Raw genomic sequence first — 20,993 nt, forward strand, 5'->3', positions numbered from 1 at the left:
CAGGTGATGGATAGAGAGAGCAGTAAATGTGGGAATGGTGGAGAAATGTAGGGGGGAGTTAAGGAGAAGAAGGAAGGTGGGGAGAGAGAGAGAGGGGGGGGATGAGCAGGCTGCTGAGTATTGGCTGGTGCTGCAGTGAGAGGAAAGAGAGAGAGAGAGAGAGAGCTGCTGGAAAGCCATAATGGTCTCTGGCGCGTGCAGCGGTGCTGATCTGCACACTTTATGTCACCGAGCAGCTCTGCCTTCCTCCCTCTACACACATACACACATGTACTTGTCATCAGCACTGCTCTAGCGCAGCCTAAGAGGATCCGTCTTGTGGATTACTGCTGGACCGTCTGTCTTCTGTGCCGACAGACTGCACACTTGATCCAGATTTTCTCTTTGGAAAAGCGTTTCAGCTCATTGCTCTACGCTGGATTACATTACACTTCAGATCTGCATAAGGAAGAAGGGAGGACGAGAACGATAAAAAGAGGTGGTGGCTCATCACCAGTTGCCTTTTCTCTGCCTGAAGGCAACTGGCTTTTTCCTTCTACATAAAGGAATACACCCTGGACCTGGGTTTGTCAGGGCTTGATGGAATATGGATACATCTCACACACCTTGTCCATTCACTTGTAAACCATGACTGGGGTTCAATGACAATCTTGCTGTAAACATCATCATTCATTCTCACTCAGTGCATCATATCATGCTTTTCATACGACTCTCTGTTGCACGAACTCTGTTACATGAACTGTGTATTTGATGCTGTACACACCCAAGGAGTCAGTTCTAAATCTGTAGAGCCATAAAGAGACAGGGAGTGAAAGAGATAGAGAGGAAGAGTGTGTAAGAGGGAGTCAGTGGGGGAAGCAGTGGGGGACTGCTTCAGACGTGCTCTGACAGGTGTAGTCACTCATCCAGTCTCTGGGATGCACACTCCGCAGTTAGTGAGAAGGGGACAAGATGTAATTGCTGATTGACAGGGATCCGTGTTTAAGAGAGTCAGAGTGTGGAACAGGAACGGCATCCCATAGTCTTAGTTGAGAATGAGACAATTTTAAATCACTTGATTGCCACATTTAGAGATGCTTCATGAAATATGCTTCTGAAACATTAATACGTGTTCTTATTTCAAGAGAAATGTCATTTTGAAAATTTGGAAAATTTGGAAATTTGCATGGGATAAGTAAAGCAAAGGAGCTAAACTCAACAGGTCAAGTGCTATTCCAGTGAAAGGTTGCAGGACGTCAGTAACACACAATGGCACAATGAATCCAAGACTGCAGTTATTTCAGCTGGGAATTCTGACATCTACTTGGTAAACACAGCATATATTACAGACAGTATTCATATCTTTAACTAAACAGATTATGAAGTGCGAGTAAATGCAGAAGGGATTTAATATGGATGCGAATAAAATATATAACCAAGATCAAAGTTTCTTGAAGCGTATTGTTAAATGATAAGGGTTTGCCTCAAGGACTTCATTTCATTTCCCAGTATTCAATCATTTACATTGCTATGTTGACAGAAAGAGACAATAAATCATGATATAATGGCAAAAGCACAAATCTACTACGCAACCACAGTGTTTTGGAGTGCCTAGATTTACCAATACACCAAACCACAAACCATCGCTTCCATCCATCCTTCCTGCCGAGTTCTTTTACAAGAGACTTGAGTTTCTCCCTCCTGGACTTTTCTGAAGGCATTCTCTAATCCTGCCTCGCAGTGGAATTCTGACTGAAGCAGAGGAACAGGCTGAGAACAGAACTTCAAAGTCTTTTCATGGAAAGCAGACTTTTAGCCTGTAGGGAGGGATCTCCAGAACTCAACTAAAGCCCTTGGTCCTTTTCATAGCAGAGAATCAGAGGGAAAAAACAAAACTCGACTCAAACCAAGATGGGTTGTAACATGTGTGTAGTAAACCGGCCTGAGGAGCAGTACAGGATTATGTTCCAGGTGAGAATACATGTGCTTCATTAGCGGTACTGTCTTTTGCAGCCGTATTCACACTTGACTCAGCTTCTTGAGGGTATAATGAGGTGAAGCTGGCTGGTAAACAATGGGTTTATGTGCTTTCTCTCACGTTTCCGGATAACACATACACCATTCAGCATTGCTCCAGGCTTGATATTATCCAACACAACACATTTCATTCCGTGCTTCCTTTTAGAAAATGAGCTTGAAATGTCTATGTAGTATCTCTCCACAATAATGGTTGTTGTTTTCTTGCTTTATAACTGAGAGCCATTTTATATTATCAATACCATCTGAAATGTAGGGTAGGGTATGATTTAAAACCCCTATCAAGTCCAAATGGCCAATTGTAATACAATACTTTAGAAACAACATGCTATATTAAAACAAGAACCGACATTTTGAACATATTACTCTCCATTTCCTCATTTAGACAAGCGTTATTGTAAAGGCTTGATTTGGCTGCTGATTTTTATCCTGACAGCAATTTTCACTCCCCAGCCCATGATGTTTTGGTGGAATTGTGCTGTTTATAATTTGAGAGGGATCTGCTACTTGATCTCACCAATATCTGTACAATTTCAAGAGCTTCCCTTTTACTTCCCTTCCACTGCCCGAGGTACCTCGTGTGCTTCGTTCCATGACTAGTTTTTCAGCATGAAACATGGAGCCCTCAGCACGTAAGCCCCCTTAAAAAATGATGCTCAGTGATGAGAGGAAGTGCTCAGAGACCTCTTAACTCTTTCCAACCAGACGGCAACAACGCTTGGAGGCATTCTGAATCAAGAAAATGAATGAAATACCGCATGTATATATGTGTTCTCTGAGGTATGGTGGAGAATGATAAATGATCACTAGCTGAGACAGCCAGGGGCCATCGTTTGTCTTTACTGTGTGGACTTCTTCCTCAGCGTTTCATTGTAATGTTTCTATTCACATTTCTGTTCCAGATGAAAGCATTTGAAACAAAACACATTGGGCCGATTAGAACGAATCACTTTGTCACATAAAAGTTCAATGACTTGATCAAGCAAGGAATACAAATGTGGTGCCAAAACCTGAAAACCAAACATATCTTCCTGGATTAAATGCTTTAATAAATCAGGTTCACTGTCTTCGTGGGTAGACAGCCACATCGTTAATCATTTTTTGGATGCATCCCTTATATAGTTCCATGTACCATGACATTCCTCAGTGATCAAGGAGACAGAGACATCTAGCTTTGCACCTCATGTCCTTCCGGGATAGCCTGATGGTCACGTACACCAGTTCAGTACAGACATCAGTCACTTCTCCTCATCCCCTCTCTCTCTCATGCTTTGCGAGTCTGCCAGTGTGTTTGCTTTTCTCTCTGACCCATAGTGTGGCAATATAGAAGACTAGAAACAGAGATGGTCTACTGAAGTAATTCTTTACTGTCATCAAGAAACGTGACCATTTGGTTCTTCTAGCAACGCTCACAGGAAACAGCAGCCAGCAGTGAGGCTGATGTCATTTATTTTACAGCTCTTTTTTCTGCTAACAAGTTAAACTAATTGCCGCAACACTTCAGGCTTGTAATGAGGTTTAAATGCACGTGTCTCGATTGAAATCCATTGAATTGATGCTGCATATTGAGCTGTTCCAATGTGCGTCAAGTACGCTCTTACTTTACTAATCTTTTATGCACCCCCACCTTCCATGTCTAGTTGGTTTCTCTCGCAGTTTCTCTCTCTCTCTCTCACTCTCTCTCTCGGTCTCTCTCTCTCTCTCGCTCTCTCTCTCCCCCTCCCCAACAAGAAGTTCTGTCAAATGCATCTCTATGGGATGTGGTTGCCTTGGCAACTGGGGTAATTAAGAAAGACTTATATGCTTTTTCACCGTAGTGTTCAGGCAGAGGCGCAGCACCACACATCCAAGTCTGCTTCACACACACACACAAACACACACACACTCACTCACACACACACACACACACACACACACACACATGCTGTAGAGAAATACAGTACTGTGCAAAAGTCTTTGGCACATACAAAGAAATGCTGTAAGGCAAAGATGCCTTTAAAAATAATGAAATGACATGTTTCTATATTAAAAAAAATAATAATATAAAGAGCAGTAAACAGTAATAAATGAAACAAAGTCAATATTTGGTATGATGACCCTTTGCTTAAAAAATTTGTAGTCTCAGGTACTACTAATTTGTGCAGTTTTATAAGAAAATGAGCTGTAAGGTTTATTGAGCATCTTGCAGAACCAGACACAGTTCTTCTGGAGACTTTGACTGTCGCAGTTGCTTCTTATTTTTGCAGCAAAACCCAGCAACCTTCATTGTGTGTGTTTTTTTTGTCTGAAAAGTGGTCTCTTACGTAATATGCTGCTTTCTTTACTGACATACAAACATTTCTCTGTAACATTTAACTTTTTGCGGGAAAACTAGTGTTAGGAAATCTAAAATGTTTTTGTACTGACTTGAAATTCATGAAATACAAATCTATAACATAGTTTGACTCTGCTCACCAAGACCAGAAAAGAAGATGCAATACTCTTCTCCACCTTAGCACTCTTAAATACAACTAAATGAGAATAAATGATGATATTAAGAAATCAGTAACCTTTGTTTACAGCTCTTTCCCATTCCCAACCCCTAGCCCTGTACAAATGCAGACAAAACGTCCATCATGTTCACTTCTGTCCAGTTCGAAGAACATCAGTAGAACCTCTACATTAATGGAGGTTAAGGTTCATTCTATGCTTGAGATAGTGAGAGACACAGAGAGATAGATAGAGATAAAAGGCAAGGCAAGAAAGGTTAAAAGGATGAGAGAGCAGCAGGGTTTAGTGAACAATAAATAGTGATTAGAAAAAAAAAATGACCTACTTAACCAAAATGTGTCCAACCTTTATAAAAATACATGCTTGACATATAATTGGGTCAAGAGCACTGTGAAGAGAGTGAAAATTAAAAACCAAATGAAAAAAATGGAACATCATCCATTTCAATAAATAGAAAAAACAATTTTATTTTATTTTTTTAGCCCCCACCACTGGAAACACTAACATAGCAAGTCTTATCTGCATTGTTGTAGACAGGAAACTTTAAACAGAATTAAACAAGCGATGGAATGCTTCACATCGTGATTTTGACACTGACAGTAAGGAATACGAGGAAAGCCGATGTGAATGCTAATGTCTGTATTTGGCAGGCTGCTTCATTAGATATGCACTTATTCCACAGGGGTAAATATAATGTGTGAAGGTCAATAAAGGTGTATTAAGCTATAAAGAGAGGTAATTGCTGTCTCTTGACTTTGTTTTGACAAACAGCCTTGTCCTGGAGTACACTGTGCCCCATTTAATAGTACAGAATAAATTCCATCACAGCGAAAGCAATTTGTAGATAAATACGTGATTTGGCCAAACATCTCAACAGCATGACTGCTATACAGACATAAACCCACACCTTTATAAAAAAAAAAAAACAAACAAACATGGCTAGGATTCTAAAATTTATCTCATTACATTTATGGCAGAGGCCCATATCCAGAGCGACTTACATTTATCTCATTTATACACTGAGCAATTGAGGATTAAGGGCCTTGCCCAAGGGCCCAACAGTGGGATTGGCAGTGTTGGGGCTTGAACTTCTGACCTTCTGATCAGTAACCCAGAGCCTTTAACCACTGAGCCACCACTGGAATATTCAAATGCATATTGCAAAAGGAAGCTAAAAAATACCTGCTCATCACAAGTGTCATAACCATATATATATGGGAAAACAATCAGTGTAGTCTTGCACTTCATCATGCTCCAACAACAGTGTGCAAACCAGCTATTTTTAATCAAGCCCAGCAACATGATCAATAATCCTACATACACACAGGGATAATAAATGGATTACTCTCTCATTTGGACAGTCAAAGGCATCGACTCAAATACTACGAAGGACTGAGATGAGGTCCAGATCTCCAGGGGTCAGTTATGGTGAGCATGAGCAGAACCAGAGAAATGAAACAGAGGTCATGGTAAAGGTTTCAGCAGGATTAAGCTGGTATTGATTGAGGATTGAGGACGGCACTCCTGCAGTGTAAATAGAGTGATGTGTGAAATATTTTGATCAGGACTGAGGGAGGGTGTTGGGGATGAAGGCTTGCATCACGGAATTAGTTAATGCATATTCCAGTTGGTTCTTATGTAGAAATCTAACAACTTGGCAAAGAGGCAATGTAGTGGAAAATTAGCAAAGAGGCAACGTAGTGGAAAAGAAAACAAATATGACAGTAGAGATAGTGAGGATGTTTGAAACAATGCTGAAGATGCATTTTGTCTTGATGGTATACTGTATATGTGGTGATGTTACTCATCTGTTTGGTCACATTTTCAATAATGACTTGTTCAACAGAAACCTATGTTAATATTTAACATGTAATTATAATCCCATATAAAATATTGCTATGTATAAATGATTGTTCCCTACCCTGTTTCAGAAACTTTAACTTGGGTTTATCTGTTCTTTTCGACAGAAGGGCAACATGATGCGTCCCATTGATGCTGAAATAAAGGTTGAAGTATACGATTCATATTACTAATATAGAATTGAAAGATAATGTATTTTTAAAATAGGGATCATTCAAAACTACTTGACATGTTATAGGTACAGTATGAATGATTAACTCAACCAAATATAGAAATTATAATATAATAGAATGTCTCAGTTCATCTTTGCTGGTCAGTTTACATACTATTATACAGCTATTGATTATTAAAACCAGACGGACACCAAAAATGGTGATTTTGCTTTTTAAATTATGTTAATCTCTAATATATATATATATATATATATATATATATATATATATATATATTGTTGGAAATCTTAGTTTCTAAAACATGTATTCCATGTAGACATTTTCTTAGATGACAATGAAAGTCTGAAAGTCTGTTTCCTGGGACTATATTGGTTACTAATGTTATGTTTATCAGACATTTTCCTGAGCTGTTTGCCATGAGCCAAATGATTTTTCTCAGCCTAAAAATGTGAGAAATCCACATAATTTTGCACACTGGGAAACCTCTGTCAAAGGCAGGCCTTAATTTTCTTGAGTAGTAATAATTCCAATAATATGTAATAGTTTTATGTTATTATAATATAATATAATATAATATAATATAATATAATATAATCTCACCATCCACTTTATTAGAAACACTTATACAACTGCACATTCATGCAGTTATCCAATCAGCCAATTATGTGGCACAATGAATAAAATCAAGCACATACAGGTCAAGTGGCTCATGGTGGCTTACTGGTTAACACATTCGCCTCACAACTCGGGGTTTCGGGGGTACAGGGGTTTCCTCCAGGTACTCCGGTTTCCTCCCCCAGTCCAAAGTGCATGGTAGGTTGATTGGCATGTCCAAAGTGTTCGTAGTGTATGAATGGGTGTGTGAATGTGTATGTGATTGTGCCCTGCGTTGGATTGGCACCAGGGTGTACCCCGCCTTGTGCCCCATGCTCCCTGGGATAGGCTGGGATAGGCTAAGAAGGATTAAGCGGTATAGAAGACGGATGGATGGATGGATGGATGGACAGGTCAAGTGTGATCTCTGTGACTTTAACACTGGCATGGTTGTTGGTGCCAGATGGGCTGGTTTGAGTATTTCAGAAACTGCTGATCTCCTGGGATTTTCACACACAACAGTTGCTAGAGTTTACACTGAATGGTGTGAAAAACAAAAACCATCCTGTGTGCAGAGGGTCTGCAGGCTGAAACACCTTGTTGATGAGAGAGATCAGAGGATGAGCTGACAGGAAGTCTACAGTAACTCAAATAAACACTCTTTACAACCATGGTGAGCAGCAAAGCGTTTCAGAACACACAACACATCAGAACTCCACCTTGAGGTGGATGAGCTACAGCAGCAGAAGACAACGATTAGTTCCACTCCTGTCAGCCAAGAACAGGAATCTGAGGCTATTATGGCCACAGATTCACCCAAACTGGACTGTTGAAAACTGGAAAAAGACCACGTGATGTTTTTTTCTAATCTTCAGAGGTCCAGTGGTGAGTCTGTACCCATAATAGTCTCAGATTCCTGTTCTTGGCTGACAGGAGTGGAACTAATCGTTGTCTTCTGCTGTTGTAGCTCATCCACCTAATGATTCGATGTTTGGTGCATGCAGGGATGCTTTTCTGCTCACTATGGTAATAAAAATTGATCATTTGAGTTACTATATCATTCCTGGCTGCTCGAACCAATTTGCCCGTTTTCCTCTGACCTCTCTTATCTACAACACGTTTCCACCCACAGAACTGTTACTCACTCAATGGTTGTTTTTCTCTGGGGTTTTTTTGCACCATTCGGAACAAACTCTAGAGACTGTTGATCCCAGGAGATCAGCAGTTTCTGAACCACTCAAACTAGCCCATCTGGTACTAATATCCATGCCACGGTTAAAGTCACAGAGATCACACTTTTTCTTCATTCTGATGTTTGATATGAACATTAACTGATGCTCTTGACCTGTATCTGCTTGATTTTTTGCATTGTGATTGGCTGATTAAAAAACTACAGGGATATGCAGGTGAACAGGTGTTCCTAATAAAGTGGACATGGGTGTACATTTTGATATAGGTAAAAGAGAATAGAAGTCTAGAAGATTGTTGTACCTGGTCATTTTTATTACTTAATTTTTTTTTATATTTATTGCTTTGTAAAATGTTAGGTCAAACACTTCATCATTATATAGAGCGCTACAAATGATCCTCTTAATCACTCATACCTTTTAACCGTTCTTTATCAGCTTAAAGGTAGAAGAACATCTCACCTATCCCAAGATAAGGATGGCCATTCCCATGATCCTCTGTTGCTTCAAGTGGTCCGGAAGGGACACAGGAGGAAAGCAGGAACTGCCACAGGAAGTGCCAGACTTATGGCCATCACAGACTGTGTGGACAACTCCACGCAAACAGACATCAGCTTTCAGAACTTTCTGGGTGCTGGTCGAGGGAACTACACTGGTTGCAGCTCTCCGAAGCCTCCTCCATCTCCTCCACTGCCCCCAATGGTGGAGTCATACCTGCTGAATGACCTGTGAGTGCGTTACATACAGTAAATACTGCTGAATGTGCTTTATTCTTGTGGAATGGAAACTATAGGCACGCTGATCAAATCAGGGTCTGGACGATGCAGAACAGCTGGAAGAACAGCTGGTTTATACAAGCAATGCCTTTATATTGTGAGCATCATTCTAGAGCTATTCCAGCTTGCTATGTTCATAATGTACTAATTAAATAAGCAGATAATATGCATCCAGCTTGTTTAGGGGTTTTTGATTAAAGTGTTCATTTTTTAAAAAAAAATTTTTTATTACTGTCCATCCTTTTAAGTGGCTCAGTTTAAGAATGGACAATTTTAATTTAATTATCGTTGAACCTCTTTTTATCCCAGTGTGCGCAGACATTTCCATTCTTTCAGGTCAGTTTTCATTCTCTGCTCATGCTGCTCTCAGGAGTCACAGGAGTAATCTCAGTTTTATTGCTTCTTTCGCTGGCTCATGTTCTTTCCCTTGCTTGCATCGTCAACCATAACAATGTTACCCAGCACAAAAAAATGTAATCTGCATAATAGAAAAAAAAGTGGGATGATGCAATGAAAAGTGCAGTCTGTAGAAACATGGAACCACAGACACATTATAGCATATTCATTCTGCAGAGAACAAAACTGCAAAAAGCACATTAACAACTATTGATAGTATGGCTTTGTCTCCACCGGCTTTGCATTTATGAATTTTAAAGTAGCAACTACAATGTAATGTCTTCCTTTATCAGTATTCAACCATAAACCACAAACAAACAGCTGTATATGTAGCTAAATCAGATATTTCTACTGCGGTTCCCACAAACATACCAGAAAACACTTGAAATAAGGCTGTTATATGCCTGTTATATGCTAAATACTGTTTTGATGGCTCTTCTGTGACTTCTGTCTCCTGCATAAGTTCTGTCCTAAATAGCTCATTACAGAGAAAAAAGGAGAAGCAGTATGTGGAAACGTTGCCTTCAGTAACATATCATTGTTAAATTCAGGTGGGTTACAGTATTAAATGACTCTCGTTATAGCACTCTGGAGCATGACTCTGCTGATCCCAATGACTACCTTGATGCTGCTAACCATGAAGTAGATCGACAAGAAGAGCTGGAATATGAGGTTTGAATGCAGCTTCCAAATATTCAGTTACATCCTAATATTCTATCAGCATGAGATTTAATTGCTTCTTTAGATTCCAGCATGTGAGGCAGTGTGTTTGATCTGTGCCCAGCTGTGAGCTTGCCATTTCTCTCTGTTAGGAAGTGGAGCTTTATAAGTCCAGTCAGCAGGACAAGCTTGGCTTGACCGTGTGCTACCGCACTGATGATGAGGAGGACCAGGGTATCTACGTAGGGGAGGTAAATGAAAACTCATTTGTAATGTGTTGATATCCAAACTGCAGGTATGTATTTTTCACTTGACTGGTCATTTCATTTTCTCCAGGTCAATCCCAACAGTATAGCTGCTAAAGATGGACGCATTCGAAAGGGTGACAGAATACTGCAGGTAAATGTGCACCAAATGCTTAGATATTCAAAATAAGAGTATTATAAAACAAAATGATTGGTGAAGTATTGATGAAGAATCCCACACTCTAAAAAAAACAGGATTCAACAAAATATTTAAAGGGTTCATGACATGAGAAATCGAATTTTCCTTTGATGATCTTTTGACATATAAGAGGTCATTGTACCATTACAAAGTCCTGCAAGTTTCATAGCTTAATCCGTCCTCCTCAGTACAAAAAGAGCATTTATTTAACCAAGCTCCAAAAACGGCTCGTTTGGATGTTGCAGGATTTGTGACGTCACATGGCAAACACATTTGCATATGACTGCCCCTACAGAAAGACATCGACAGCTACTTTTGCCTACTTCATCTCACCGTTGGCTCCGCCCACTGTCGCTCAGTTGCTGAAAACAGTTCTGCACGTGCTATGGCAGGGGGCGCTGATAATTAATTCATAGGCAAAGATGTTAAACAATCATAGCAGTGGGTGGTTACATTGAAGTCTTAAAGGTAAAGGACACAAAAAATGATCGTTTCAGCCAGAGGGTCAGAGACAGGGTGGAAAAAGGTCATAAATGACTCAGTTTATGTTTTTGTGTAAAGAAACGTTACTAATATTATAATTACACCTCAGAGAAGATTAAAAAAAAAAATAATTTTATTAATTTTATTAATTTTTCATGAGTCCTTTGAAGGTTCCCTGAGTGGGACAAACTGAAGAATCTGTTAGTGTGATAGAGGGATTAAAAAAAACAAAAATTCGACTACATTACCCCAAAATATCCAGGGTCCCTAGTTCAATCCTGAGCTCAATTTACTGTCCGTGTGGAGTTTTTGTGCATGTTCTCCGTGTCTACGTGGGTCTCTTCCGGGTTCTCCGGTTTCATCCTACATGCCAGTAGGTGGATTGGATATGCCAACTTGCCCCTAGGTCTGAACAAGTGTGTGCATGGTGTCCTGCAATTAACTGGTGTCTCATCTACTATAGGATATATTTGCAAACCATCCCCAGTGCTCCAGGGATAGCCTCTGGATCCACTGTGAGCCTGACAGGATAAAGCAGTTACTGAAGATGAATGAATGGATGACTGAAAATGAATTATTACTTGTGAAACATCCTGCCACAAATTGCCAAGTTTTAATCGTCAGCAGATCCTCTGTGGGTCCATAGCAATGTTGGAGCCTATTTTTATACACAACAAATTCCTTTTGCTATAAAGGCGTTTTGGAGTTGACAATACTGGAATACTATGTGCACATTGTTCAGTGTAATTCTCAGCTACACTGATGACTTTATACCGGATGTTATTTGGAACACTCTATTCACTGATAAATCCTCGTGACGATCCCTTGTGTTCCAGATAAATGGAGTTGACGTCCAGAATAGAGAAGAAGCAGTGGCCATCCTTACCCGAGAAGATAGCACAAATTTTTCACTTCTACTGGCCAGACCAGAGATGGAGGTAAACACAAATATTGCTATAGATATGGTTCAATATTCCACATGTATGCATACATACACACATTACTCTCTCACACACACACTCAAACTGTCCATACCTGATGCACAGCTAATACATCTGCTCCATCGACTACTGACAACAGATCTCAAAATTAATGGCTTATTTTGCTGACAGGAGGGAAATGGAGCACTCACATCAGTCATGACTGAATCATGTGATCACTCTTAGTGATGTCTGTCAAGGCTTTAATGCAGTTCCATTAATGCTATTCCACAAGGAAAAGATGAAGAGAACTGTAGTGAGAGAAAAACAACACATTTTTAGTACAGACTACAGATAGCGTCATTAAAAAGACATGAGGAGAGGACAAAGAGGAAAGGGAGATGAGATTGCTGTAGAATATAAGACAAAAGATACAATGGTAGCACATCGTGGGACAGATTTTATCCTATGGTAAGCTTTTTTTAATGGAACTTTTAGGGGTATGAACCCCCCACCTGACTCATATTTTAAAATTATGCTTAAGCTGGAAAATGGAAGCTGTAAAAAACATTTAAAAAGGCAAATGATTAACAAATAGTATAAAAGCAAAAGTGAGGCAAAGCATTAACAAGATTTCAAAAGCAGCATGTCCTCTCCTGTTTTTATCATCTCCACCAAGACAAAAGAACAAGTAATTATTGATGGGTTGGGGTAAGGATGGTAGTTGCCAAATCTGGAGTGGAACGCAGTAAGGAGGTGATGCACAGGAAGACTGGAGAACATGTGGAGGAGAAATTAGTCAGAGATTAAAGGCTTACTAAATAAAGATTATGAGAAAGAAGGTGCAATGTACATGAGACATGGCAGATAGTGAAAATAAACAGTGCCTCTTTTCTTGTAATTCAGAGTACCAATACCAGCCGATTAGCACTTGAACAACGGCAGGCAGAAATAGTCAATCGATTCTGAGCTACATGATTCCTTAAATAATCAGATTTTGAAATGACAATGTTTATTTTTGGTTTTGTATTATCTCAGTCTGAACATTTTTGTGATATTGAGTGCTTGAGTCCCAGTATCTGTAACAGTGTATATTGATATTGCCATCTAGTGTTCAAATGTGTTACTGCATGCATTCTCTCATTGGAGCATAAATAATATTTGAAGTTTCATGGCTGTTCTGGCATAACAACCTTGTGCTATTTTCCTCTGTTCTTTTTTCTCTCTCAAACTACATCATCATCAAAATCTTCAAAATGTACACAAATTATGGGACTACTGTTATTCTGCTACCATTCACATTCCTGCGACACGAATTAAAAAAATGTAAGATGGAGACTCAAATGGACCCTGAGGACCTAGATTTTGAGCTACCAGTAGGCATGAGCGTGGACACTCTAAACAGCTCGCACTTATCCAATCTATACCATCATCGGCAGCAAAGAGGCCAGATGGGCATTCATGAGGTCCCACTAAACAGTGAAACACCCTTGCTAAGTCTGGCCACCCTCAACAACAGCCAGGAGCTGGACAGTGGTGTGGGCCGCACAGATGAGAGCACCAAGAATGAGGAATCATCCGAGCACGATATACTCCTTGGCGACGAGCAGACCAGTGCCTCCAATACCAACACCACTAATACACCACACAGCCTCCGGAAGTTCAGGCCTGGCAGGGGCAGTGGAGGTGGAGGGGATACTCCATCACCATTACTCCATATCAGAGAACTCCACTTCAGCACAGACTCTCTGGATTGTGGTGGTGCAGGGGGAGGATACATCCATGACCCAGTGAGTGCGATGATGATGCCCGGCTTGACTGAAGAAGAGTGCGAGAGGTACCGAGAGCTGCTAGAGATCAAGTGTCGTTATGAAAGAAATATGAAGGATGGCAATGCAGAGAAAAGTGCTGAGGAAGGAAGGACGAGGGAAGGAGAAGCGGAGGATGAGGAGGAAGAAAAGAAAGAGGTGTCTTTGGATGAAAACTCTAATGAGAGCCTGACTCCACATGAGATGGCACTCTTGGAGGAGGAGCTACGGCACCTTGAATTCAAGTGTCGGAACATTCTTCGGGCACAGAAGATGCAGCAGCTACGAGAGCGCTGCCTGAAGGCATGGCTGCTGGAGGAGGAGGCGTCAGCGAGGGGGTCTACTGACCTACAAGGGTCCCCACACCACGAGCTGTCAGATATCAAAGAACTCCCTGAGAGAGAGCGATCAGACAAGGACACCAGCAGTGCTTACAACACTGGAGGAGAAAGCTGCAGGAGCACACCTTTGGTGAGTGATCACGTCTCTCCTGTCGCTCAGATAGACGAGTCTGGTTCTCCTCTGCAGGTAAGGCACAGAGACCGACCCAGCTGGAGTGAGAGGGGTCGTGGCACTCTCAATTATTCACCTAGTAGCTACAAGAAGTTCCACATGAACACCAATATCAACCAGAAGTTCCACTCTTTGTCTCGGGAAGGGACCACTCGTTCATTAGCAGATGGTGGTACACAAGGCAGGAGCTCGAGAGCCAACAGCATTCATGAAAGAACTGGAGGCCATAGTGCTGAATCTAGTCCTTACTTTACCAGACGACATCACTCTAACCGCCCTAAACCTGAGCGCTACCAGAGCTGCATGCAGCTAGGCTCCTCATTCACAGAGACCCCTATGGAGAGAACTGTGGAAGGGGAGAGTGAGGCTCCAGTTGGCAGTAGTGGCCGGGCAAGCCCTATGAGTTTAGCAACCAGCACTTTTAGCCCCATGCTTCACACCAGCCCAGCAAAACATTCCTTGGATTTGCCTCTGCCGCTTCCACCTGCCTCACCACGCATGGAGTGGAAGGTGAAGATCCGTAGTGACGGCACACGCTATGTAGTAAAACGACCTGTCCGTGATCGCCTGCTGAAGGCCCGCGCCATGAAGATCTGTGAGGAGCGTAGCGGCATGACCACTGATGATGATGCTGTAAGTGAAATGAAAATGGGACGGTACTGGAGCAAAGAGGAGCGCAAGCAACAGTTGCTGAGGGCCCGCGAGCAACGTCGACGACGTGAATTTATGATGCAATGTCGACTAGATTATCTCCATAATCGGGGCCAAGACCCAGGGAAGGATGGACAACAGGAGTCAGGTCAGGCCCCTACCTCCATTCTAGAGATAAGCCAAAAGAAGAGTTCAAAGAAGCGCAACCGTCGCATCTTGGACAATTGGATCACCATCCAAGAGCTGCTGGCTCATGGTTCTCGCTCTCCAGATGGGACAAGAGTCTACAACCCTCTTCTGTCTGTCACTACTGTCTAAGAGAAAAGCACAGAAAAAGCTTGAACCCACTCACACAATTCTCTGTAGCACATCACCATGACATAAAAGCAGCAGCATAGTAACAAGCACAATTTTTTACTCTGGCAGTGTTGATCTCAACCACGCTCAAAAACTTTGATTTGGGGTCAATATTTTCCTAACATGTAGCTGCTCTGGTTTTAACATCTAGCAGGCTGGCTAAATTATACATACTTAATGACTTAATCTCAAACATAAAGGCTTATGCTTTGCTTGCGTTAGTGAATGGTAAAGTAAATACAGACTAAGAGCACCAATAGTTACAACCATTACCTATAAGCAAATAATATATGCTTAGCCAATAGTCTGGATCATGTCTTAAGGAAATGCTTTTAGGAAACTACCAAAACCCAGGAAATATTTGACCTCAGCAACAGTTAAAACATTTATGAAAATATGCTTTATTTAAGCATGTTAAAGATGATACAACGTGACTTATTTGGAGCTGTCTTGGTGCTACTTGCTAAGCTAATTTAAGTAAGTTTTAAGCATCGACTTAAAACATGTAGTAGTGTATATACCACACATATATAGCATTGGATATGCTGGAAAACAGCTTAGCTAATTTTATTACCCATGAGAACTTCACTTAAAACGAGTGCTTGCATCAACTAAAAATCTGTTTGTTAGGTTCTTATTTTAGTCTAGTTTAAATTAATTTAAATCTAGTTTGAGAGAATCTAGATTCTAGGCACATTAGTCAGCTCAAGAAAGTCTCATCAGGTGCCCCTAAAAGCACTTTTTTCAAACGTTGCAAGCTTTTGGATGGCTTCATCCAAAAGTTAATGAGTCTTTATTGGTCACATATACATTAGAGAACAGTGAAATTCTTTTTTTCACATACCCTAGCATGTTAGGAGGTTGGGGTCAGAGCGCAGGTCAGCCATGATACAGCATCCCTGGAGCAGAGAGGGTTAAGGGCCCTGCTCAAGGGCCCAACAGTGGCAGCTGGTAATATCAGTCCGAATTAGCTCAGTGTGGATTGTAATCTGCAGCACTGACTACTGACGAACTCCTTGAGGTTTTTTATTCATTCATGGCTTGAACCCCTGACCTTCTGATCAGTAACCCAGACCCTTAACCACTAAACCACCACTGCCTCTAGTCTGGATCCTGTCTTAAGGAAATGCTTTTAGGAAATATTAGACCCCAGCACAAATTTTATCACGGCAAAATGAATACCCAGGCACAGAACCAGTACGTGTGTGTATTCTACATATTATATATGCTCACTGCATCAACTGCGAAGACAATGTACATTCTGGAACTAAACAAATGTTTTGACAAATTTAAAGCAAATGCTGTTACAACAGAAAACTGCAGTAAAGCACACAGCAAGACCGATCTAAATTCACTCCATGTTTCATGTCATTATCCAAACCAATCCAAATTGGGGCTCCTTAATACTGTAACTGCGGAATCCTGTAACGGTTATTTAATGGTTACTCAGTGCTGATACAATCATAATAAAATCTAATTTTAAGCACAGTTCTCCCCCTCAAAAAACATAATAGAAAAAAGCAATTAAATGCCAGTTCTTGCCAGAGACTACATTTTAGAATCACTGAGGTTAGAGAGACAACATGGTGCTAAATGGGCATGGTGCATGCTGGAAAAATACAGCCTATAACCTATAAACTAGGACAAGGTGAATGTGCATGAAAACACTAAGACCAGCGTAACATGGACACAATGGAGCGATGCCTTTTTTTGCTCATTGAAAGTAAGGTTACACAATATGGACACAATATCCTACTGTGCCATGTTTAATTACAATTAATGTGACATGGTTAAAGCCTTGAAACACTGGTGTGAATAATTCATTACCGATGATATTGGTTGCTGTGATTCTTCATACTCGAGCAGAATGGTAATATTAATCACAGCACACAAATAAAAGAAAATAGTCATTATCGGGATCATTTAAATGATATCGGTGATATTTACTGTTATATCAACATAGATAAAGCAAAGATAATATTGTCAATGGGATACACGGAGAGCGCTCATTCATGCAATTAACCAATCAGTCAGTTTTGTAGCAGCAGTGCATAAATGCAGAAAAAGAGTTTTAGCTAACGTTCACAGCAAATGTGAGAATGAGGGGAAAAATGTGATGTCAGTGACTTTGACTGTGGCATGGGTGTTGGTGCCAGATGGCCTGGTCTGAGTATTTCAGAAACAGCTGGTCTCTGGCATTTTGGCGGCTGTGGCTCAGGTGGTAGTTTGATTCCCGGCCCACATGACTCCACCTCCACATGATGAAGTGTCCTTGGGCAAGACACTGAACCCCAAATTGCTCCCTACAAAGGCAGCTCTGCTACCATTGGTGTGTGAGTGTGTGTGTGTGAATAGGTGTATGAGAACCAGTGTAAAGCGCTTTGGAACCACTAAGGTTAAAAATAGCACTATATAAGTGCAGACCATTTACTATTACACAGAATGGTGCAACAAAAAAACCCCCCCGACCACATCTACTAAGCGGATGTTCTGTGCGTGGAAATGTCTTCTTCATGAAAGAGGTCAAAGGAAAATAGCCAGACTTGCAAGAGCTGATCGGTAGCACAAGCCATCACTCTTTGCAACCATGGTGAGTAGAAAAGCATCTCAGCACACTGAATCTTGAGGCAGATGGGTTACAACAGCAGAAAAACACATCAAGTCTACAGTGGGTACAAGTTCACAGAAACTGGACATTTGAAGACTGGAAAAAGACCAAGTGACCATCTTCAACTGTCCAGTTTGGATGAGCCTGTGCCCACTGTGACCTCACATTCTTTTTCTTGGCGGACAGGAGCGAAACTTAATGTGGAAAGACCATTAGAACACACAAGGCTGTTGTGTTGTGCATTCTGGGATGCTTTTCTGCTCACCACGGTTGTAAAGAGTGGTCATTTGAGTCAATAAGATCACATTTTTCCTGCCATTCTGATGTTTGATGTGAACATTGACTGAAGCACCTGACCTGTAGCTGCATAATTTTATGCATTGTGTTGCTGCTGCTTCATAATTGGCTGTTTGGATTGGATAAATGCATGACTGTGCAGGTGCACAGGTTTTCCCAATAAAGTGGCCAATGACTGTATATTGTGCAGCTCTAAATGGAAGGTGCTGAGAATGGGTGTACAGCCATGTTGTCTAATAACTAGAGCAAACATGACCAGCTGCAACAGCTAAAGCACAAGACCAAAAAAAAAGGCCATATCTGTATTTCTGGTTGATTGATACCCCTCTGAGTGACCACCTGAACTCTGGACTACAGTTAGAGTTAGGTGTTGATTTGTAAATAATTGTGTGAACAAACTGCTTTGCTAATTATACTGACCACGCTCACCCTATCCATTCTATGCTTACAAAGTGACTTTTCCAACTTTTCGGACTGTGAAACATTTTTTTGCATGATTTTAATAAGTACACATTAACAGAAATATTCTATGGATTCTATTGATGTATATCCATTGCTCAGTATAGTATTTATGTGATCAGTGTTTCTTACCTCAGTTTCTATGGATTTGTTGGTATGTTAGTTACGAGTAGATTTCTATTCTATTGTTAGTGCAGTTGGTACCTGTTGATTCATATCAGTGGTCCTATTTACACAAGCTGTAACATGCATTCGATGTTAAATGGTCATTTCAGTGTGCTGTTAACATGGTCTTAATCTATGGCATTTTAGGGAAATAAAATCATTTTGTATCACTTAGTATAAATGCATTTGTCATGCGGATTATTTGGATCATTCCGCAATTGGGATTTGAGGCAAGAGAAAAAAATGTAAACATGCAAACACATACACAAATCAAAGTAATTGATTCATACAGATGATCAATCAGAAGAAAAACAAAAAAAACAACAATTTTCCAACAGCAAGAACATATTTTATAGAATAAGAGCAATAAATAATCACATAGAATTTCTCTGAATTAGGTTGTGATGGAAACGTCATACATATATACAAATAAAACTTCATACAATGTCATCTCTTTAAATATAGGTACTGCTCTGAAACACACACTGATACAACTATACAATTACATTTTGTTCCCCAGTCCCTAAAGTGTAAACAATAGCTCATCTCCCTGCTCCCAGCCAGTTATAGACATTATAACACAGCCCATTCCAGAGTAAATACAGAGTATTTATATTAGCTTATATGTACATTCAAGTTTTTATACAGCGTCATTCAGTTAAGTGCAGTAGAACATGCAACACATTGGCACACTGGCGCAAGACATCAGCATATCCAATCAGGAATAAAGACGCTTTCCAAAACTACTGAATCTACTCTAATAGGTCTGTTAGTCGTCTGTGATTTTTGTTTTTGAACCTGCTGTCCTTCAGGCCTCGTAACACTTAATGCAAGCACAAGAGTGAAACAAACTAGCTCATAGGAGGATCAAGAGTGATGGGAGAATGGTCAGAGTTGTGCTCAAAATTTAGACACGACATCCTACAGCCACATATTTCACACGTCCTTTGCTAAGCAGCCCCGTAACGACTAACGTATCCTATCCGAGATTAGATTACTCTAATGTAATTTCCACATAGTGATACGTAATGAACTATGAAAACAAATATGAACATCATCTGATGGTGGGTTTGCTGGTTTAAATATTATTCAAAAACCTCTAGAGCCATATTCAGAGTTGGCAACTTACACTTGCCGCTAAGTAAAAATAAATAAATCAATAAATCAATAGATTCACAGGAAAAATCCTTATATATCCTTATCCTTATATACTTCAGGTTCTTTTCTCTAGCGTTAATGCCTGGGACGTTCCTCAGTTGTGTCTCGGTCGCTCCCTTAAAAACACATATACGCCTTTAAGCTGAAAAAAGGCTATAGAAAATATATCAATACAAAAAATATACAAAGGCAAAGTCAAATATACTTATAATAATAATAATCATATATGGGTATGGGGAGATATTGATTATATATATATATATATATATATATATATATATATATATATATATATATATATATATATATATATATATATATAATAAACAAATACATTTAATTTATTTTTAATTTATTTATTAATATAAATTTCCCCTTAAATCTACATCCCATATTTGGGTGCCTGAAATTCCCCCAGGGAAAAAGAATTGCAAATTCCTCCGTCCTGCAAATTCTGATAGCACTTGATAATTAGATGATTCTGAAGTCTGGATGTCACTGTGCTCAATTTCTGTATTAACTCCTCAACTCAATAACTCAACTCTGAATATGGCCTTGTACTGAAATAAAGTGTATAGTGACAGAACGCCAAAGAGGATTGGGGTGTGTGTGTGTGTGTGTGTGTGTGTGTGTGTGTGTGTGTGTACATATATTGGGGTGCTGGAGATGGGAAATGATCTACTAACAAGGCACTGCACTTGTAGGCCTTGAGTCTTTGTGCGCAGACTAAAAACTCTTGTTTTGCCTCTAGAGCAAACACTATCTGCAGAAACATAAAAGCAGCATACAAATAGATGCACTGACAACCAAGTGCGAAATGTATTAGCTGGTGTGCACAGATGCACCAATCATATTAGCATGCTGTCATATATAAACAAGAGGGCAAAGATATGTAACTTGATGTAAATTCACATTCTTTAAAAGAGTGACTGGCTTAAGTACAAGTGTATGGCTTCTGGTAATGGGTTTGGTGTAAAA

General features: G+C 40.2%; 1 protein-coding gene across 1 annotated transcript; it reads left to right on the forward strand.

Moving 5' to 3' along the window:
• The first annotated feature begins 364 nt into the window (after window positions 1–364).
• On the forward strand, window positions 365–16,184 carry pdzd4 (PDZ domain containing 4). Its single transcript, XM_053625071.1, has 8 exons — window positions 365–1,950; window positions 6,474–6,512; window positions 8,759–9,048; window positions 10,077–10,164; window positions 10,305–10,403; window positions 10,489–10,551; window positions 11,916–12,017; window positions 13,331–16,184. Exons 1-8 carry the CDS (start codon window positions 1,891–1,893, stop codon window positions 15,287–15,289), a joined length of 2,700 nt encoding a protein of 899 aa, XP_053481046.1. The 5' UTR covers window positions 365–1,890; the 3' UTR covers window positions 15,290–16,184.
• Window positions 16,185–20,993: the final 4,809 nt, after the last annotated feature.

The sequence above is a fragment of the Ictalurus furcatus genome, chromosome 5 (genome assembly GCF_023375685.1).
Source record: "Ictalurus furcatus strain D&B chromosome 5, Billie_1.0, whole genome shotgun sequence".
In the NCBI taxonomy this organism is placed as follows: domain Eukaryota; kingdom Metazoa; phylum Chordata; class Actinopteri; order Siluriformes; family Ictaluridae; genus Ictalurus; species Ictalurus furcatus.